Source organism: Mytilus californianus, unplaced genomic scaffold, assembly GCF_021869535.1.
Source record: "Mytilus californianus isolate M0D057914Y unplaced genomic scaffold, xbMytCali1.0.p SCAF_1, whole genome shotgun sequence".
Classification (NCBI taxonomy): domain Eukaryota; kingdom Metazoa; phylum Mollusca; class Bivalvia; order Mytilida; family Mytilidae; genus Mytilus; species Mytilus californianus.
The window spans coordinates 13,549,484-13,565,432 of record NW_026262581.1 but is presented as its reverse complement, the minus strand read 5'-3'; the positions used below and the strand labels follow the sequence as shown (position 1 = coordinate 13,565,432).

Sequence of the window (15,949 nt, the reverse complement as noted above, 5' to 3'; positions counted from 1 at the left end):
TTAAAAAACAGTTAACGTGATTGCCTGAATGAAGTTTGAACTGAGTTTATCTCGTTTTTATTGGTGTTACCTGGCCGGCGAGTTATTACAAAATAGGCATTGCTTAACGAAATAAACGCGTGCTACTGTCCAAGTTTGGGTCTGCAAGTTCCATGTTTTCTATATGAACTGCACATCCGGTCGAATTTGGTGGATATTTGTTTCATTGGCAATTTAAACACATCTTTTTATTGTTCTATATAAAGAGCTTGACCAAAACGTATACGGGTAGTGATAAACAAGCATTAATAAACTAGATAAAAATGTGCAACTGCTAACCATGCCACCACCCTCGTTAATTTTACATTAACAGACAAGTTTAATGAAAGAAACACATTGAAAGTACATATACAGCGAATCGACACAAAATAATTAGATAATCGAAAAAAAGTTTATATTATTTTAGATAAGTTTTTATACATTGAACTGTGATTTAAATTACAAAGTAAATCCTTTGCTTCATGTCAACACTTTTGCATTATACTACCAATCTCCATGATCAATCGAAAGATCGAATACATCGTCACATTAAGCAAAGCTCTTTCAGCAAAAATTGGAAATCATGGATAAAAATGTATTGCTTTAAGTCATAAAAATCTTACTTTATGAAGAACAACACTAATTCCGAAAACAAATACACCGAAGATGATATTATAAAATGCGGGACTTTCTGATCGTTAACATATTTGTTGAGTTTGGTGGATTGATATAGCAACAATCAGTTGGTATTCCAATGGGTACTTGTTGTGCTCTCCTACTGGCTGAAATGCTTTTGTTCTCATATGAACTAAAATTCATTCAAACCTTTTCAAAGAATTTAAGAAAAAAAATCTGGAAAAGTTTTATTTAAATATTATTTTTACAAGTATTATTGATATCTGGTCACTAAATAATCCACGTTTCAGTGAGTGCATGTATTTCACCCCAGCATTTGAGATTAAAGATACAGAAAAATGAAAGTATGCTTCATATCTTGATCTCGATATACCAGGTCTTGCTTGTTTAGGGGTTCATGCAAATACGTCAGTTTTTGGTTTTTATACAATGATTTTCTACTTAATCGATTTCTGAGTACAGATACCTACATTTGTATTATCTTCAACCGTATGTTTATCGTAGGAGTTAGGCGTTAACCAAGTGACTACTTCAGCATTCAAACCAATTAACCACGATATTAGTATGATATTCAAGTTTATTTAAATAGTTTGTTGGTCTAAGTGTTCCAGCATTCGTGGAATACATGTTAAGGATGCTCATTCTCATTAGTTAAGGGTTACATTTTAGTGCAATTCATTTTCCGAATTGACGACGGGTTCCGGTTGTGAAATGTTCGGGTTGTGGAATGTTCGGTATTTCTCACGTCCGATATATGAAATATGGTCGAGGGAATATATAAGTACCCAATTTCCACCAAGTTTGATAATAAATTATATTACAAAGTTAAAAGTATTCAATGAAACCTGACATTGAAACAATCATTTGACAAGTCTTCATATTCTAGTTTTTGAAATATTGGAAGATGGGTCAATTATGATGATGATTCAACCAATTATTTATAAATGAACCTAATGAAATTTTCTGACAAAATCATACTTGTTCTACAGTTTCAAAAATGACCGCCTGGCTGGTATTTGTTTTCCACAGGTCCACTTTGAAATAAGAAACCATATATATTTTTTTTTTACCGTTCTTTATTTAAAACCAATATTGTGTATGTATGCTTTTTTACATGCTTTTTTTCTACTATTTGTTGCGAGAATATTGCAAACAGCCTAAAAGATTGAACCAATATTCAATATGAATAATGATATTTCAATTGACAATGAGGGTCGGTTGAAAACAAAACTCTACGACAAAAGAGATGATTTCAGCTTCCCAATTGTGAACTTTCCATTTCTATGTAGCAACATTCCAGCAGCGCCTACATACGGAGTATATAGCTCCCAGTTGATACGATATTCCAGGGCTTGTATTTCCTATCATGACTTCCTTGATAGAGGGTTGCTGCTCACAAGGAAGCTATTAAACAAAGAATTCCAAGTGGTGAAGTTGAAATCATCCCTACGTAAATGTTATGGACGCCATTACGAGTTGGTTGACTGTTATGGAATATCCGTTCCAAATGTCGTAACTACAATCCCGTCCCCTTTCCCCGAATGTGACCTACGTAATTAGACTTATTACCGGGTTTGTACTAACATGAGCAACACGACGGGTGCCACATGTTGAGCAGGATCTGCTTATCCTTTTGGACCACCTGAGATCACCCCCAGTTTTTGGTGGGGTTCGTGTTGCTCAGTCTTTAGTTTTCTATGTTGTGTTTTGTGTACTATTGTTTGTCTGTTGGCCTTTTTCTTTTTTAGCCATGGCGTTGTCAGTTTATTTTCGACTTATGAGTTTGAATGTCCCTTTTGTATCTTTCGCCTCTCTTTTTTTAAATGTTTGTTACTCTGGTGTCGTTGCCAGTAAAAATATTAACATCGATGAGGTTTGAAGTAATTTAACCTTTCGGCACTTGACTGAAAACCGATTCTTTTTAGAAATCGATATTCATCTTGGATGAGTCAAAATGAATGATGCAAAGGTTGAAAAGTTTAGTACTATTTTGTAATTATTATCTGCATGTATTACAGACTTTTTGGTTTTTGTTGGGGTGCTATCTCATAGTAGACTAAAAAATAGTGAAAATCAAAGATAATTCGGACAAGTTTATAAAAACATTGCTGAGTTACACTATATTTCCAGCATGTGTTTCAAGATTTAGATTTTATGGGGGCGAAAGATCTTTTTTAGGAAAAAATAAAAAAAGAAAATTTGCTTGCTGTCTAAATTTCACAACATTCATCTTTTAGGTTTAACCCACCATTTTCTTCTGATATTGCCTGTACAAAGTCAGGAATATGACAGTTGTTTTCCATTTGTTCCATTGATTGATACGTCTAAGTCTTACGTTTGATTGTCTGTTTTTAGGGGCTGCCCCTTTTTGAATTTACCTTAGGGCTCGTTTTTGGTATACCTTTTAATTGAGTCAGAAATTAATTCGACCGTTTTACGTGTTTTTGAGCCACTTTAATTTCATTTTGGAAATCCAGATTGGGAAAAAACCAAAAATAAAACACTAAAAACATTGACATCGCTAAAATAAGCATTTTGTTTATACAAATTAAATTTACGACCAACTTAATAGGCATTGTCTTTGGTAATGTAATACTGGATAATGGTAATACATGTATATTGATAAACTTCTAAAAAGTGTAAGGAAATCTAGGTAGATAGCAATCATCGTCTTCAATCTTTAAATAGTAGCCTTTGAGTAAGGACAATAGATCCATACAAAATTTGCATTCAAATCAAATATCATTATGACTTTTTTATATTTATAAAAGGATGTTGGTAACGGGGTTTCCAGTGGAGATATTGAAAGTTTGTTAATATGACTGGATAAAAAAACAAAGTTAGATTAAAAGGACAGCATAAGCAAACTAAAGACGAGTCGGTTCAGAACCAGAATAATACGCTTGCAGAACATGTGTTCCGACTGCCACCTTGTTCGCTAACACATTAAACGTTTGGCTCGTCAATTCATTCATATACAGTATAGAATTCAAAACAAAATATTTCTTAGTTTGAAAATATATTTCTACATAACGATTACATGTAAAGAGTAAAATATTACTTAGGGGTTTACAATTTCCAAAAGGCAAAGGAATTATTTCATTATCACCAAATTATTCATTGTCACTATGAAAAAATCACATTTGCTTAGTTTAAATTCATGCCGAAAAAGATGTCTTTACATCTTATACATTTGTGTTATTAAAATCATCATATTGTTTAGTTTAAATATGTGTTCTACATATGAGTCGTTGTCAAGTTTGAACGTTTCCACGGGGTTACAATTTCCAAAACGGAATCATTTCAGTATAATTAAATCATGCATTCAATTGTGTCACTTTAAAAAAAATACAAAATAAGTCCAATTAGCTAAGTTTAAATAGCCTGCTGAAAATGATATCTTTACATGTACATTTTATACATTTGTGGTAAATCAATTCGAAAAATGAAACCGAGTAGTCATTCAACTTTTGAAAAAAAGTTCACGCAAAAACATTTTTCGAATACTATTAATCATTCATTAAAATGTTTGGTACGTACGTAAGATTAATTTTGTTGTGCATTTTTTTTTTTATATCAAAAAAGGACTTTACCTATTTTACTTACTAATACAGTATTGATCGCAGTCAGGCAGACATTGTAATTATTTGTATCGCGAAAAACGAATTATACGGGTGATTATACTAATAGATAGGCGCTAAAACTCTATGATGTAACCGGTATATTTTCTTTTTCTATAAATGGTTCAATCCTATTAATGTGTGATTAGTTAATATAATCAATCTCCGACGAAAATAATTTCGGTTGCATAATAGCAATTAATTAATGTCGAAAAAGGTCACTAACACTGTCTGTGAAATACAAGTGCATGCATGTACCTATTAATTTTACTGATAAAAGAAGGAATCAAAAAAGGGTTTGATATCAATTTTGTAATAGTTTTACACAGAAAAATTTTCAAAATCAGATTAAAAACATTCAATCGGTTTTTGATTGAATCTTCACCAGTCTCAATAAAACCCCACGATATAACCGGTAGTTTGGCTTTTTTCTATAAATGGTACAATCCTATTAATGTGTAATTATTTAATACAACCAACCTCGGAAAAAATTTATTTCGATCGCATAATAGCAATTATTCAATGTCGAAAAAGGTCACTTACACTATCTGTGAAATACAAGTGCATGTACATATTAATACTGATTAAAACACGAATTAATTTAGGGTTTGATAACAGTTTTGTAATAGTTTGACACTGAAAAATGTTAAAAATCAGATTAAAAACCTTAAATCCGCTTTTGATAAAATCTTACCAGTTTCATTAAAGTTATCACAAACTCGTTCATAAAAGTTAGAACCTTGACGTATAGTATAGACTCATGTCTATTTGTAGGGACCTTATTTTTCTCTTTAGAACGGGTAAAGCATCCATCCGGAGCACCTGAGTTCATTCTTGGATTTTGGTTGGGTTCGTGTTGCTTAATCTTTAGTTTTCAATATCGTATTTTGTGGACTTGTTCGTGTATTCATCATTTTTCTTTTTTCTATGGAGTTGTCAGATTTTCTTCGAGTTTTTAAAGACGCATTGGTATCTTCCGCCTATTTCTTTTTAGAAGTCTAGCACCTGATATCACTCCCGGTTTTGGTGGGTTTCGTCCTGCGTTATGTGTTTTTAGACTGTTATTTGTCTTTTAGTCGTTTTTCTGGGTTTTTTTAGCATTGTAAGTTTGTCTTCGACTAATGAGTTTGAATATCACTTTGGTATCCATCGCCTTTCTATTCCTGTTTGATTGTGTTTTCATTGTTGCTATCTAATTGAGGTAATATGTTGATAAAACTAAATACCCACATCTCGTTTTATTCATATTAAACAATTTTGTGAAGTCAAAACCACTGACATATTATATATATAAATCTATTTCATCGGTCTTGACATTCTGACTGATAATGGCGGGTCATGCTTGCCACACATGGTCTCACTCCTTTTGGATTTCATGCGATCCCCTCAGGTTTTGTTTCTTTATCGATTTATGATATTTGAACATCGGTAAACTAATGTTGACTTAATTGAAACATAACCAAGGAACGTACTGTTACCTGTAAATAGTAACACTTTTTTGTCCCTACATCTTTGATAGTTAACTTGCAATCAAATATTCTTATTTAATATGTAATTATACGAATCTAGTTGACTTGAAAAATACTTTTTAAAGGACTTTAATTGTCAAACTGACGATATGTTACAGTAAGATTGGATTCGTAAATGTTAATACTTGAGAAAACGAAATCACATATTTACTCTGAAAGTACATCAGACAATGGATCGAAAGTTTAATTACTAGTAACTTTATCTTTGATAATAACTAAAGTAATTGTGAAAATTAAGACAAGATGTTAAGTCCATCCCCTTTGAATTAAGTTTCATTTGTAAGTGTAGGTGATTTCTTAAGTTAGTTATTTATATTATGACATAATGAAACATGTTTAGCTATATTCCGCATATTTCGTTTACTCCAGTAGCAATATTGGAATTTTGAAGAAAATATAGAAACTTTCAATATAAAAGAGACTTGGTAACATTTTGAATAAAAGGGTTTAAAGAAGATACCAAATCAAAAACCACCATTGAAGAAAGTTGATCAGTCTGTAGTTTTCTATGTTGTGTTTTGTAGATTGTTGTTCGTCTTTACGTCGTTCTTTGCTTTTTGCCAAGCGTTCACAGTTGTCTTTGACTAATGAGTTTGAATAATACTAGGGTATCTTTCGTCTCTCTTTTAGAAAGATATTTTAAATATAGAATATTAGTATGTATATATTTTTTGTAGCATTTATTTAAAGAATGTATGAAATGAAAATGAATTGTTTAGTTTAAAAAACAAACCAATAATACCTAGCAATAATTCGTACTGATGTTTTAAAGTGATGTCAAATAGTTAACAGCCATATGTAATCGTTTATATTTTTAATTAATGTTTAATGTGACATAATGTTCTTACAACTTCAAAATACAATCATGAATTTGATATATTAATAATTTAAAATAAGATTTAAAATATGGCACTAATGTGTTTTGCTGTTTATACATGCCCAGGCAGAACTGCTCATTTAAAATGTCATCAATTGTTATTAAAAAAACTCTCCTTTTTCTATTGACCATTGTGATGTCTTTCCCATTAAAATGTGTCTTACATTTTCTGATAGTATTTGTTCCTTTGAAAAACGATTGTTACTACAATTGTACGTCTATATAATCCCGATATTGTAATAAGGAGTCGTCGAGTATGCTTACTAATATAGGCGTCGGGCAAAAAATCATGAATTTGATATATTGATAATTTTGAGTTAGATTTAAAAAAATGGCACCAATGTGTTTTGCTGTTTATACAAGCCCAGATAAGACTATTCATTCAAAATGTCATCATTTATTATTTAAAAAAACTCTCCTTTTTCTATAGACATAGTGTTGTCTTTGTGATTTTTTAATGCCCGCTTTCTATCGTCTTACATTTTCTGATACCATTTGTTCCTTTGAAAAACGATTGTTTCTGATATTGTAACAAGGATTATTCGAATACGGTAACTATAATGGGCATTGAGGAAAAATTATCACCGTTACAATAACATTTACGGTACCAAATTTTCTGCACCAGATGCGCATTTCGACAATAAATGTCTCCTCAGTGATATTCGACTTTATCTTGAATTTGTGCAAATTGTATCTCAAGTTTACAAATAGATGTCGCTGTTATGGAGAGCTTTTTATAATTAGTTTTTATATTTACGTTACATCATCAATTATTTTTTAATGCAGATTTGAAAACATTACAATGAAATGACATATATTTCTGTTTATCAATTATCAGCCATTATGTAAATTGTGTATTAACTGAAAACATTCTTATTACAAAATGGAAACCACATGGTAGTTTTAGCTACCGATTACTGCTTTATGAAACTAGATGAAATTGCTCGTTTTTAATTGATGTGTGGGTGTAAATAACATGAAATGATCATTTCACAAGGCTTTGGTATAATAAGAACACTTCAAAATTTGTTGATTAGTTTATTAAAGGTTCACAATATCTGTGTTTTACTGTTATATTGAAATAAATCCCCCCGTTTAAATTAAAGATGTTTGAAATTCTGCTTAAGAAGTGGGTAAAAAAAACGAAACAGAATGAACACGGTGTTATGATCTTGTTCTAAATATTAACTGATCTGTTGGAGTTTGTATATTTATTTTTGACTTATGAGTTTGAATGTCCCTTTGGTATCTTTCGCCTCTCTTTTAAGTCTTTCTAAATCTCTTGGGAAAGACCCGTAGAAATTGTTTTGATAATTTTTGGTTGCCATTTTGTTCTTGAGCTGTATATGTGTTTTGCAATATCTCAATAATACATATAGCTCTTTAACTTTTTCGGTTCTATTACATCACTGGCTCTCAAATATTTAGCTTAATTAAGGTAACCCCAGAAAAGCGCTTCGGACGCATGAAATTTCTAAAGTGATGTTTTCAATTATTTTGGGGATAAATGATATCAAACATTCATTGCACATTTGAAACTCAGCCTGTTTAACTGATCATTTTTCTTAGTAAGAGTTATCTCCTCTATTTTTTCTTTCTTTTATGCACAACTTATCCGTATAAACAAAAAAGAAATCGATAACATTCTTGTTTTGAATTGTTCGTAACATTATTTTGACCAAAGCGACCAGGTAACATCTTACAGTTCTAATCCACCCCTGACTATTTTCTATGCGACATGTTGTTGTAGTTCATAAAACGTAAGCCTATGGTCTTTTAATTTGAGATCATCAGGCTTCGAAATAGTGTTCCATTATAAATACTCTTTTTTAAAATATTTTATTATCAACAGGTGAAGTTGATATACCATCAATTGTTTTCTGAACAATTGGTATTCAATTCTTTAAAGATTTATTACGCTGCCTTTCAGACAGAGACACATTCTTTTATACCATAGTTGCACAACTAATATGTTGCATAATTGTTTAGGACTTCTTAATATGAATACTGACTTCCAAACACCGTTAACTATCTCCTTCGAGATTTTCCTATAACGAAACAAAACGTTTTAACTAATTAACTATCTTCTCTGACAAATTACATTGATATTACAGTTTTCGATATTTCTACACGATCATTCTGGGTGAGAAAAATAGTAACTTTGTCATTGTATGTTTAAAAGGATATGCAACCTTATTAAATTTAAATTTGATGATGAATATTTACAAGAAGCGTGGTACTGCTGGTTAGCACAGTAAATATTTCAAATTATGCTAGAGCTTCTGTGTTTACATTTGCTTTGCTTTGTGATTACACACATAATTATAATAATCAGCTTGTAAAAATTATTTGTGACAATTCTTTTTTTGAAAATTTGTCTACACTTTTGGTCTATACAAGATTAGATGAGATAATATATATATATATATTTTAATGACACTTTCTTATTTTGTTCATAGAAGACAATTTGAAACATGCAACATATTTCCGTTCAATTCGTTTTTATAGTTGCTAGATACAGTTCTTTGCTGATTATGATAAAAACGGAAAGGGAAGGTATGAAAAGGCCATTTTGTTTGGCCCTTTGAATTCGAAAATAAGAAACTATTATAAACCTACAAAATAACATCCTTCAGATGATCATAAGACATAAGTCTGTCAGACATTAGTATCTATATTTTTGAAATCTGAATTGCATAAATGCATTAGGGCGTAAAACTTCTCGAAATAAGTATAAACCGCATTTACGGCCAAAATAACCTCATTTTGAGATATATAGTCATTGATATTTTTACATGAGCAACAGCATTACCGAAAATTATTTTGTTATACGATGTATTTTACACCGATGTTAATTTGTGTAAAATATATTTGGTTGAGGATGTTGCTTATATCTATTTTGTCCAACAATTATGTAGATAATATTCATTTTAGGTCCAATATGTCCCTTTTAAACATGTTTATGATATCACAAGTGACCTTTCTGCACTTGAGTAATTACAAGGGCCAAATATGGCTCTTCTCGTACTTCTGCGTTTTCACTTAGTCGCATTTCAAAACTGATATTGTGATACATTTTAGAATAAAAGGATGTGATATGATTGCAAATCTGACAATTTTCTTACAGAGACCAAATGACGTTACAATTGGCACCTGCTATAGTTTCATTAACATACGAGAAGCGCTGTACTCTGTCGCGTTCGATGAATCTGTGAACGACAAATTTGAAACTAAGTGTTAGAATTCGTCTGTTCGTGTATTTTTTTTCTATGTTTTCTTTGATTTTTTCAGATAGTAAATGTATGTGTAAACCATAAAATATAACTAGTAGAGTGTAATACCTTAAAAAAATATCCGAATAGTGGCAGATATTCAAAATTTTAATATGTTAGACTCATGAGATAATCTAGTTTTCGTTCAATAAAATGGGAGTGTAAGGCAAGATATTAATACTTTTTTCGCCTCTATAAAACCACTTCAATGACCGGACCAACAGTATCTTCATTTATTTCCCGTCTTAAAAAAGGAGAAAGAATGAAGTCGAGAAAGGGTATAATTGTGAATGTCAATTTGTTTGAAACATCCATGGTAAAAAGGGTCAATGGTTGTTCAATCATTGTGTCTCTTTTTTTTGGGATAAGTATCAATTTAGTTATAATACTAAAATTGTTTTTCTGTAAAAAGTTAAATCACAAAAATACTGAACTCCGAGGAAAATTCAAAACGGAAAGTCCCTAATCAAATGGCAAAATCAAAAGAACAAACACAACAAACGAATGGACAACATTTGTCATATTCCTGACTTGGTACAGGCATGTTCTTATGTAGAAAATGGTGGATTGAACCAGGTTTTATAGCGCTAAACCTCTCACTTGTATGACAGTCGCATCAAATTCCATTATATTGACAACGATTCATGAATAAAACAAACAGACATAATAGGTAAAAATGTCAAAATAGGGGTACAGCAGTCAACACCGTGTCACAATCTTAATCACAACAAAAACAAACAAATATTTAACAAAGAAGCACAAAAAAGCATATATCACATATATTAAAGGTAAGTTTAGGCATTGCAGAAAATTATGTCTTTCTGTACTGTTAGTAACATTGCTGTGTGCAATATATTGTGAAGTACAGCAATCAATATTAAGTGTAAAAGGGCATGCTTTCTTATCATCAGATTAGGTTCTTTGAGCCTCAGTAACTGCGATCATTCTTTAACATGATATAATTCGTATTTAGTTTGTGTTTTGTGGTTATCTAAATGGATTTACTGTTCTGTTTTTTATTGTTTATTCTTCTATGTTTGTTTTGTTAATCTACCTATCGAGATTAAAAGAAGAGGGTTGAGATCAGAATAAACTAATCATCCCGCTGATGTTCCTGTGCCTACCCACAGTCAGAAACCTCATAAGTCGTATGCCATTTCTGAATGTTTTTCGTTGTTTGGAGAACTTGGTGTTGGTGACATATCTTTGGGTGTTTCTGTTATATTTCTTACCATCGCTTATAGTAACGGGAAGATAAAGGGCTTTACATATTGTATAGACACCAATCTGTCTATTGTTGGTGACTATATGTGGCCCTGTAGATGTGTTTTGTTATTCATGTCGTTGAGCTTCTGTCTCGTTGACGTATATCCTATAATTCCTTTAATTGTCCCCGAGCATTGCGGCTTTGATGATATAGTAATGTTATCTGTCCTTCTGTCAGTATAAAACACATCAAAACTCAGAGACCTTTTGACAAAAATCTGTCATACTTGTTAAGAGTACTTTTTTACCTTAAAATATCATTTAGATCGATTTGGCAGTTTTTACGGGAGTTATGGGATCATTTTTTTGAATATTGTAACAATAACACCTTGCGAACGGAACTCCTTTTTACGTTTTAAAGAAAGCTATAATTCTTGGTAGGATTGTTTGTTATCATATGTAGTTGACAATTATGTACCTCAATTGTGATTCGATCATTATTACAGGAGTTTGGGACTTTTTTCAATAGTAGTCTAACAGTGTCATCTTGTGAGCGCAAAACCTCGGAGACCATTTAACAGACAGCTTCCACACAGGAGTTTATTGTTTGTCACCATGTGTAGTTGACCATAATATACCGCCAATTGATATGATCATTTTTACGGGAGTGATTGGATTTTGACCATTTGTTGGAGTATTGTAACAAGAACGCCTTGTGAACGCAACTTCTCTGATACTATTTCACGGACAGTTCACATATTTGGAAAGATTGTTTATCATAATGTGTTGTTGATTATATTAAACCGTCATTTTATTTTGACAATTTTTACGACAGTTATTGGACTTTGACTATTTTTTTAATATTGTGAACTATTATATCGTCATTTTGATTTGATCATTTTTACGGGAGTTATAGAACTTTGAGACCTCGTACAAGTATAACACATTGTGACATACAATTTAATTCCCCATTTATACAGCGCGGGGAGATTTCGATACGACAAAACATTTTTTTATCAAATCGAGAATATGATTGCAAGAAAGAAATTTGAAACGTACATGTGGAATTTTTGCCAAATCTTTGCTAAAATCTCTTTCAAAATGACACAGCTTCAATAATAGTAAATTTTATCAGATTTTCCCAATCTGTATAATGCAGGCAGCTTTTTTATGTTCACATTGATCTGTTCAACATTTAATGAACTTCTATCTCCGGTTATTATTCATTAACAATAGACCGAGCAGGGTATTGGACAGCTTAGGAGTGGAAAGGCAGTGGCAATTGAAATGTATACTTACAACTATTCTATATAAACATGTTGTTGATCTTGGATAATTATCAGGATATCCCGGAGATGTAATATAACTCTCACTTCTGATTATAGTATTACACTGTGAAGACTCTCTCTCTCCTTAAAAGATAAAAGAATAATACATTCAAATTAATAACGAAAACATTCACACACTATAAGCATATTATTGTCATAATAAGTCATCATTATACCATGGTTTTAAGGCATAATAGTCTGTATAAAAAGGTAAAACAAATAACCGAACTCCATAGCAAATTCAAAAAGGGAATGTCCATACAAACTGACAAAATCAAATGCTATCAATCAACAGAACATGTGAAAAACAAATATCATATTCCTGACTTAGTACAGACATTTTCCCAAGAAAAGTTTGGGTTAAACCTGGTTTTAAAGCTAGCTAAACCTCGCACTTGTATGACAGTTGTTTATAGTTCCGTTATATTGACAAAATTGAGTGAGCAACCCAAACAGACATAACAGTTTAATGTTACAATAATTGGGATCCAGCAGCCAAAACTGCGTAAATATACATCACAGTCATACAACTGACTTAAAAATTCAAGCTAACATATAAATTAATCTAACAAAGACGCCACCAACAAAGGTGTAAATTTGACAATAACGTCCACAAAAAAGAAGCCTTTGTCGCCGATAGTACAAACCGTATATAGCATAAACTTTTTCGATAAAGTAAAAACCCAGTAAATATAAATATACAAGGACAAACAAAATAAGAACAACACCGTAAAAACCCTTTGACTCCGCATCGCACCTCCGGACACACCTGCACCAGGAATGCGCAAAGTCAAAATCAAAAACCCGATGGTGGGATGCATAAATATCGACTCACGTCATAAGTCATAGGACCAAAAGAAACATAATAGCAAGGAGATAAATAACGGGGTAACTAAAGTAACATAAAAAGATACACAACTGCAGAACCTAGAATCTATAACTCAAGACCATCTTTTATTGTTTGTGAAGAAAACACTGAATATTTATCAATTAGGTCTTGGTATTTTTTGAAACGGGTTTTCCATTTTTTTATGTGGTATGGTGGTGTAAAAGGTGGCAAAGTCGAAGGCTTTGATAGAATTTATTTCAGAAAATGAGCGAGATTTTAAATTTTCCATTCTTAAGAATCCACATATGGTTAATGCCAAAACGAGAGTAAACAGTGTAACAGTATTTCTGTAATCCCTCTTTCACTGCGGACAAAATTTTGTTTAATCTAACGGACAATTTCCTTTGTAGAAGATACAGATGAGCCAGGAATGTATCATTGTTTGTACGAAGCCTTGTGAAGTTTAGGTATCCAGTTCAAACATGGTAAATCTTCAGATTTGTTGTTCATTGAAATATTCAATGAGGCCATGAAGAACTTGTGGTTTGCCAAGAGCTCATCTGTATTTTTACCACATTAGTAGTTACCTGACGATCGCGAGGGATAGATGTTCTCTGTTGATTTTTCAGTGTTTGTTGGTTTGTTCTTTCTTTAATTTGTCTTATTACTTAGGGATATAATCTTTCCTTTTAGTCCATACTTTTTCTGCCTTTCTATAGTTTCGTTTATCCTTGACCGTTGTAAACACGTTAGCAGTGAGCATTTAATAATATGCTTTCTTCCATTACCAAACATCAATCTTTTTCTTATCGATGATGTCTTATTATGATAAGAAAACAAAACGGTACCGTATGTCTTCATAATTTTCGCTTATTAACTTAAATCGGGCAGTTTGTTGTCCCTGTTGAATTATTTCACTTATTGGTATTCAGTGACCTTTTATAGAGTACCATATTGTATGGTAAATCATTGATGGCCGTATAACGACCTGTATATATTTACATAAGCGTTTGTTGTTCTATGGTGGACGGTTGTCTCATTGGCGATCATACTACATATTCTTATATTTTCACAGTTGAATTTAATGAAATTCCCTTAACAAACTGCTGTTTGTATGTTTGGAAATATTATTGTTTATTGCTTTTTTTCCAATATAACAAACTAATAGGTATGTCAGATCTATAGAATTATCTATAGTATTAAAAGTTTGTTATACTTATGTCGATCAATTTGAACTACCTTACTGAACTTACTGAAATTAATTGTACTTTTCTCATAAGCTGGTGTTAAATAAGATCATTTATCACATACTTAGAGTAAATAACTTATAAATTTAACAGTATCATAAAAGCATTAAATTTACGTGAATATATCCATATTTTCCGAAATGGTGCTTAGCGGGCTGATATGAAAAATTTATCAACTGCCTCCGGATATTATCGCATGCCTTTCCGTAACGCTATCGCATAGCATTCCGACGTTACTCGGTAAATTCCAGAAAATACACCTCAATGGTACGTTTTCAGTGAAAAACATAACAAAAAAGTAGGGTACAAAACATATATTAGAAAACAGGAAAATATATTATGTAAAAGGCAAAACAAATGATACAATAAATGCATTTTTCACAGTTTCCAGCATAATTTAGCAAGCTACTTTACAAATGTTGACTTACAGTGTTCATTATGTTTTGTTGATTTTTTTATCGTCAATATAAAACATAATACTGTTGTTTTTCTCCTCTGTTAGTGCATATGATAGAAAAATTTCATATTGAATATGTTACATTTAGCGTCCGTAAACTTTTCACTTTTTGAACTTCGTCTTGAGAACCACTTAAAATGATCAATATATTAAACTGTTATTTTTCTCCATTGTTGAAGCATAAGATAAAAAGATCATAACATGTCATTTTTCATATCAGATGTATTATCAGCCCTTCGGCTCTTGGGCTGATAATACATCTGATATGAAAAATGCCATGTAATAATCTGATAATATAGCCTTGTAATTGAGTCCTGTCTTGAATCAAGCATTTTTACATAAGCGAGGATAACAGAGGCGGTTTGTTTGACAAAAACTAGGAAATAAACAGTCATTCATATGGGTCTGACTCTGAATTGTCTATGGGTTTTGACACTGAAATATCCATTGGAAAAAAATGAATCAACACTTCATAAATTGCATGCGTCCAAAGAGCTTTTCTGGATTAACATTCATCAGAAACGCTCAAATCTGAACATTTGAAAGCCAAGGATGTATAAGAGGTACATTTATTGTAAATAGATATAAGAAGATGTGGTATGAGTGCCAATGAGACAACCCTCCATCCAAGTACTCTAACAGACCTAAGAACATATTTAGTATCAATATATAAAACACGCAGCCCCTAGTGTAGGTAGGCAGTTTCGTAGCAATTATGAACCCGTTGTAAGTTGCTGATAGAATACTGTCAGTAATTTGAAAATGGGTTTCGATGAAAATTTTTGGCAGACACATCAATTAAATGTTCATCAATACATTCCAGATTAGCAGATGAAGTTGCTATTATTTCTAAAATGACTGTGTTTTGTTTTTGTTAATGAAAAGGCTCTAAAATAAGTGTATAAAATGAAAAAAAATAATTCTGATATG

General features: G+C 31.7%; 1 protein-coding gene across 1 annotated transcript in view; it reads right to left on the bottom strand.

Annotated features, from left to right (window-relative positions):
* Nucleotides 1-15,949, bottom strand: part of LOC127707310 (mannan-binding lectin serine protease 2-like) — a 132,629-nt gene that overhangs the window by 73,935 nt on the left and 42,745 nt on the right. Inside the window, exon 4 of the mRNA XM_052211859.1 lies at nt 12,458-12,570. Coding sequence (XP_052067819.1) covers nt 12,458-12,570 — 113 coding nt within the window. The remainder of the gene's footprint in view (nt 1-12,457; nt 12,571-15,949) is intronic.